The sequence below is a fragment of the Aplysia californica genome, unplaced genomic scaffold (assembly GCF_000002075.1).
Source record: "Aplysia californica isolate F4 #8 unplaced genomic scaffold, AplCal3.0 scaffold00392, whole genome shotgun sequence".
NCBI lineage: Eukaryota > Metazoa > Mollusca > Gastropoda > Aplysiida > Aplysiidae > Aplysia > Aplysia californica.
In genome coordinates, this window is record NW_004797662.1 from 528,012 (window position 1) to 535,606 (window position 7,595).

General features: G+C 40.3%; 1 protein-coding gene across 1 annotated transcript; it reads left to right on the top strand.

Annotated features, from left to right (window-relative positions):
* The first annotated feature begins 589 nt into the window (after positions 1-589).
* LOC101847978 (decapping and exoribonuclease protein-like) lies at positions 590-1,834 on the top strand. Its single transcript, XM_005103848.2, has one exon. The coding sequence runs from the start codon at positions 626-628 to the stop codon at positions 1,832-1,834; it is 1,209 nt and encodes a 402-aa protein (XP_005103905.1). The 5' UTR covers positions 590-625.
* The last annotated feature ends 5,761 nt before the right edge of the window (positions 1,835-7,595 follow it).

Below are 7,595 nucleotides of genomic sequence, written 5' to 3' on the forward strand. Positions count from 1 at the left end.
AGGGGGGGGGGAGGGAGAGAGAATGAGAGATAAGGACAACAGATACAATTTGAGAGGAAAGAAGGAGCAAACAAATACCAGAACACCCGCCAACCACCCATCTTCTCCTATTGGAAATTCAAAGCGTTTAAATTAGTGATATGATGTTATCTTATTGAACTTTGCAACCTGCCTCTGATAACAGATTGTTTGTGGGAACTTGCTGTCGTAATGTCATTTCTGAAGATTTTCTGCGTATCATGACAACAGCACTATGTTTAGAATATTAATAAACAGGCCTAAATAGCACGCTAGGTCTTCAGTTCTCCTGTAATTGCAACTTTCACTTTCCCATTCACTTTCACCAAGAGTGCAATATAATAAATAATCAGGTGTTTGCCCTACAGTCTGCACCTCCATTGTCGTGCAGGATTCACTCGCCGAGAGGCGTCTGCTTGGAATCTCGTGTCGTGCAGATTGCTACACTTTGACTTGTTCGGTAAATAAAGACACATTTTGTGACAGTTTTGTTAGTAGAGTAAGGGACGGATATTTTGTAGTAACAATCTTGTTTGTGTAAAAAAAGAGAAATAATTTTGGCGACAAATTTTGTTTGTAAAATAAAGACCGATATCTTGTGGTGACAATGGATCAAGGGGCTAGATCAAGACAAACGGGTGCTACTGGTGCCCGGCCAAAGTTAACGACATCTGTAAAACATTATGACAAACATCCCAGCCCTATCTTCATCGAGCCAAGAGAAATAGGAACGTTTAGTATTGACAGCGAAGGAAAGTTTCATCATGATGCCCGGCAGCTGAGAAATTATGTTCCTCCGAGAAATCTAACAGAATGTAGGTTTGATCTGACGAGTGGCATTGAGGATAGTATGATGGAACGAGACGAGACGAACAGCAGAGAGGAGTTTAAAACGTTTCTTCACTGGATTATGGAAAACAAGAACAGTTTTCTGATGGAAAAGCCTGCAAAAACCGACGGTGCTCGCCTAGGAGGCGGGGATAGCCGATTCCACAGGTCGGCCCCGGATTTTGTTTGCACAAGAGGTCTGGTCAGCCGATTGCTCCGTGTGCCTTATCAATACGCCAATGAAGTTGAGTTGTCCGTCATCAAGTTCCGAGGCACGTACTTCTTGTGTGAGATTGATCAGGTCTCCGCGCCAATATACCCCGAGAAAGAGAACATGTACAAATGGGGCTGTAGATTTAAGCAATATGTCACTGCAGACAAAGGAAAAGGGATACCGGATCTGTCAAGACCCATCAAAGCAAACGAGCGATTTTATTCTGTGGTGCGCTTTCAGTTAGGGCAACATTCACTAGTGTGCCGAGGACAGGTGGACTGTGAGGATCCCAGTCGAGAAGAAGGGAATAGGTACGCGCAGCTTAGGATTATAAAGCTCCGAGAAGACAAAAAAGGGAAAGTGAATTTCCTGAGATACAAACTGCTCAGGGCGTGGGCACAGGGCGTCTTGGAAGGGGTCCCGGTCTTTGTGTATGGCTTCTACTCCGAGGAGAACAACGTAAAGGCAATGGTCAAGTCTGTTCGCAGTTATGAAGTGAAGGACATGCCACAGATGGCGCACCACCCAGACGTGGCGGGACCGTGGAAACCACATGTCTGTTGGAACTTTCTGGAAGCTTTCCTCGACTTTGTCAAAGCGAACATCACAGAAGACAGTGAGAACTGGGTCTATGAGTGCCGTAGAAAGCCCAGAGAAGACATAGCATTCGAGAGAAAGAGGAACAGCGAGGAACTGAACTATCTTCCCGACTGGTTCACCAACTGGGGCGCGTGGGAGGACACGGTAAGAGCTCAATCACCCGACGCTCACTAACCCCAACTCCCTCAGCACACGGCCATATAGCTGTCACAAAGAGCAGAAGGGGGGCTCTCGTGGCCTAGAGGTTAAGGTGTTCGCCTCTCATTCAAAGGTCCTGGGTTCGAATCCGGGTAGCGACCAAAACATTTTCTTCTCTAAATTTGTCTCCTTTCACCTCCTTTCCTACTCTCTAGCAATGTTCTGTCGTCTGCTTTCGTCTCCTCTTTCTGCCCCCCACCCCTTCACCTCCTTTGCCCCCTCCTCTGGGCTCCTGATTCTTTCTGCAGCCTTTCTACTGCTACTCATTGGTTTCTTCTTACTGCTGTCTTTCAGCCCAACCCCTGATCTTCTGGTAGGAAAGATCTACACCTAGCCTTCTCGGACAAGGGCGAAAAATCTCGGAGGTCCCGAGTGCAGGCTGTGCACGTTAAAGATCCCTTGGTGGTCTAAAATCGATAAGAGTAGGCTTCGGCCGCCACCCGGGCAAAATTCAAAATTTCCTACCAATTGAAAAAGTTTAGTGTGTCCTGCGCGCTCATATGACCTTATGCAGTTGCGAGCGCCGTGAAACACTTACAAAAACAAAAACAAAAAACACAAAAGAGCAGAAGTGCCTGGGCCTCTATAGTTGCCCAAAGAGCTCAAATTCTTGATATATATTCTTTTGCTCGATAGGCTGCTATTGGTTGACATCTCAATACTAATTCAATGTCCTAAAATTCTTGGTGTTTATAAATTTGATTAATTAGATTTATGAATTCGTAGTCCATTCGTTGTTTTTGTTGTGGATTCTGACACCGTCACCAGACATGCTGACAATTTCGCTATCAATTTGTAGCGTTTGAATGTAGTTACGTACTTAATATGTTACTTGCTGAGTACCCGTTCGATGAACGGACTCAAAAGAATCGATTAATCGATTGTCAAGTCGTTTTCACGCAAGAGAAAAATCAATCTGCAAATTTTACTGATCAATTGAAAGAGAGATGTAGGTATCGCCTGAAAGAGACATTTATATATCACTCGGAAGAGATATAATATATAATAATATAATAATATATAGATTAATTAATCATCTATTCCGCTTTCTTGGTTGTACTCTCCAGAATGTCAAAGGTGTGGAACAGAGCGCACTGCTTGTGAACGGAGGTTTCAATTGTTTACAATGGCGTCTTAGAAGACGGGCTTTCCCAAAATTATGTATATACGAAACTAATGAAAAACTGAAACTTAAACTACAGTGACTTCAGACTGCTCAATAACACTGTGCACCCTTTAAACCATTCTGAAACAGTATTAATGTTTTCAAATTCGAAAGTTAAGTGGTTCGGAAGTTTTAGGAGGCCAAAGTGACGAACGTTCACAATAAATAATACTAGCTGGACTCCCTTTCGGTGAAAGGAATGATCGCTGCATTAACATGAACTGAAAGTCATTGGCCTACTATGTTTAATTTTTACCCTCTACTTGAATTGAGCAATAAATCTTGAGAGATGCAAAAATGTTGCCAGTGAAATGATAGCTGGTGTATTCAAAGGCGTTACGTCTATTCAAGTGTCCCAAGAAAAGCATTTGTTTTTTCCTGATTGTATTTAACCAGTGAGCGTCCTACGTGGGCTTCACCAAGCACTACCTCATTTGATTTATTTTCCTTCCACGATATATTCTCAGTAGTCCCCTAAGAAACCGTATTTCATTTGCTTCTATATAATTTTTACTGTCTTTAGGGATTGCCCAGCATTCACAGCCATATTATAGAAGGGCTGGCCACATATAGCATTTCAGAAATTTCATTTTGGCAGTCATTGAGATATTTCTATTTTTCCGGATTGGGCTCACTTTATTGAAATTATCTTTAGCCTTTGCAATTCTTCGTTTTATGTCTGTGGAACATTTGGCATCACATGTGATCATATCCTCGATATTTAAATTGTTGAACTTGTTTGATCTTTTCGCCTTTACTGATGAAACAACGAATTTTAATAGGATTTACTGCTTTCAAAAAATTACCATGCATTCTGCTTTCTTCCCATTCAGTGACAACCGTATAAGTTCACTTTCCTTTACAACAGTATCCCCCCCCCCTCCCAGGGTGGTGCTACTGACTGAAGTTGTCTTTAGGCCATTCCCAAAGGGGGGGGGGGGTATAAACATGTTCTTATGCACAGTAAAATTGTGAATGGGCTTGTTTGTCATGCTCATACCGTGCCGGATCAACATAGGGGCAACTGCTGCTTCTTCTTTCCTCATTTTTACTATCGTCATTTTATCGTCTACTTCTTTTGTATGGTTGTTACTCTCTTGTGAACTGCTATTTCTGGGGTGCCTTGATAGTCGATGCAGACTTTGTGCTGTTGAGGCTAGAGGGGTGAGCAGAGTAAGCCTGATTCTCCATTTAGACTTCTCTGTTTTATATGCACCACTTGGCGCTCATATAACCTTATGCAGTTGCGAGGGCCGTAAAACCTTACTATAGTGCGGTCAAAAATTCGTGGCGCAACTTATCCTCAAATATCTTTTTATCGGCTGAATCAATGTAACTCATACTTTGCATAGCAGTTTGTATCAATTTGTATTAATTAAATCATATTTTTCCAGAGCAATTGGGGCTAGATTAAAACACTTTTCTTCATAAATTTATATAAAATACTTGAAATCTCTGTCACGCGTAAAATGGTACATGTATTGTTCTTCCCCCTTCCCCCTTCTCACACACATTTTGATTACGCATATGGCCTACGTCACAGCTCATCAATGACAATTTTTACTTGCAAAACTTGTTACAAGAAATTATTTTTATAGTGACACATTTTTTGCACTCATGGCTCTCAAAACATGCGTTCAATAAGCTTAATGTCCCGATTAGAAAAACCTGACAGACTTGCAATTAGAAGCAATATTGCTCTAGCTGTAAACATTTAAAAACTTGTAGAAACCACCCACTCGGATTTTTAAAATTAGTATTTATTAAGGAGTTTTCTAGAATACAGCTTGCTGGTGTTTACAAAATGTTGATCTGTTAAGACAAATTGATACAAGTCACTGTGCAAAAAAAATTGGAGAACCTATGTTCAATAGTTGAGGAGATATTTGACAATAAGTCGCGCCACGAATTTTTGACCGCACTATAAAGCAACAACAACAGTATGTAGAAGCGAGCGCGGGTCCTGCAGGAAAATATTGACAGTGTTACTCGCGAAGTGGTTCCCGGTCCCAGAACCATGTGTCACGACGCGGTGAAATCAGGCGCTCGTCAATTTTTGGGCATATGAGGTTATTGGAATCATCTTAAAGCCTGTTCATTTGCCTTCCTTTTGGTGAAAAAAATATCCATCTATGTTTCTACAGAAGTCGAAATATTTGCTATTGAAGGAGGTCAGAGTCGCCTGGTTTCAGAGGTTAAATTAGCGAGAAAATGGCCGCCAAAGTTTGTTAACTTACATAGCCTCATAGACCATAGTCCTTGGAAACTGAAAATTTACATTTTTTTGTGTCTTTAATCGATGTTTTTCAGTAAAAGCATACAGAAATATGTATGTTTTTAAAAGGACATAACAGGTGTTGAACCAAAAATTAAAGAAGAAAATAAGGAAAAAATTGCCCATCCGTCCAAAAAACCCCCAACCCCAACCCCAATGACGATTTCTTTGACTTCATTATTTTAATGAGCGCCTGATTTCACCACGATGCCTCACATTTCATTTACAGCTGCAGCAAGCCGTCATGAATTCCTGAAACAATATTTTGTAGGAAGACTTGTGTGCTCTGTGCGCAGGAGATGCACTTTTTTTTACCCCTATTATCAATTTATACTCACAAAAGAGACGTTTTTCTTGAAACCATTCCACCTTGATTTATATGTCAGATACGGCAAATCTTAAATTCGTGGTCGAAAAAGTTTGTTATTTTCCCGAAGGAAAGACAAACAGATCGAACATAATATTATAGGGTGGAACCTTTTTTTTTTTTTTGATTGGCAGTATAGTATTTGCTAGTATGTGATTTTGGTGAATTTTTATTGTATGTATTCGTGAGGCACATGTATTGTGCATCATGTTGTGTTGTTGAATGTTTGCATGTTTTCTTAACCCTGACAATCCCCATTCTGCGTGGCCTTCCTCTTCCTTTATAACCTATGTAACGTTGATTAATTTTTATATGTAATCGTGTGATTCTTGTATTATGTTAATATGTGATGCTGATAAATGATTGTATAATACATTGTACCATAAGCACCATCACGTGAACTAAAAAATATGGTGAGAGAGCTTTTTTTTCTGGGCCAACAGTTTGGAACACTCTCCCTCATGATTTGAGGAGCGAAATGAAACTTGATACCTTTAAAAGGGGACTCAAAACACATCTATTTAAGAAATATTTTAATTAATGGACAGTACCTTTGCCTTTTTGTATGAGCATTTTTTATTGTCTGAAAGAATGTTGCTGTCAAAAAGTGCGCACATGATGAATTTGTATGGTGTTAGTATGAATGTGTTTTTAATCTCCTATGTACGCCTTGGGCCCACGCTGAGGGGAAAGGCGGGATACAAATGCTCTTATTATTATTATATATTTGTTTTAGTAGTAGAGGTTTTACAGCACTCGCAACTGCATAAGGTCATATGAGCGCCAGAAGATTAGAGGTGTTACAAGAGAGTAAAAAACATAAAAAGGAGGAGGGGAGATAAGGACGATAGATGTTTGATAGGAAAGAAGAAGCAAACCACACCAGAGCACCCGCCAACCACCCACTTATATATTTATGTGATATTGTGTATTTTGTGGTGTTGATGAATTATTGTATATTAATTATATTTGTGTGATATTGTGTATTTTGTGACATAGATTAATTATTGCATTATTCGTGAGATTCATGTATTATGTATAATTTTGTATTATGCAGTGCTTATGAATAAATAACTGTATGTATTGGTCATTGTAAAACGGCACCACCCCAACCCCCAGAGACAAATAAAAACGATACTTTTATTTTTATTTATTGTATCCTATTGCACAACTTTCAACTTGACAAGAATAAGTGAAAACCCATGAAAAGAAAGAGAAAAAAAAGAAGGCCCCCATGTCTGACACGTGTGACGTCACTGCTGCAAGCTTTGGTATTATATTATATAACCTCTTTGGGCTATGCACCAGCCCAGCAAAATAGGTCAGATCTCATTCTCGCTCGCCACTGTCATTCTTGTTTTTTGGGGTTTTTTTCGTAAGTGTTTTACGACGCTCACAACTACATAAGACCATATGAGCGCGGGACATACCAAACATTTTAAGTTGGTAGGAAATTTTGAATTTTGTCCAGGTGGCGGCCGAAGGCTACTCTTATCAGTTTTAGACCACCAAAGTATCTTTAAGGTACACAACTTGCAGCAGAAGACCATGCTTGGGGCTGAAAGACAACAGAAAATAAGGAGCCTAGGAGAAACAGTAGAAAGGCTGCAGAAAGAGTCAGGAGCCAAGAGGAGGGGACACAGAAGGTGAAGGGGTGGGGGAAGAAAGTGGAGACGAAAGCAGACTTTCTATGGGACTTGGCAATGAAGATACAGTCCAAAAAATGAAAACACAAACTGGGCACTCACAAAAAAAAACACACAACCAAAAACACATTTTATTATGCAGAAAACACAACCAGACACTCACAAACACAAACACACAATCAGACACACATACGTACAACATACACAAACACACAAGCACAAAAACACAAACAATCGCAAACATATATACCCCGATGCCCATACACACAAACACACAAACACAC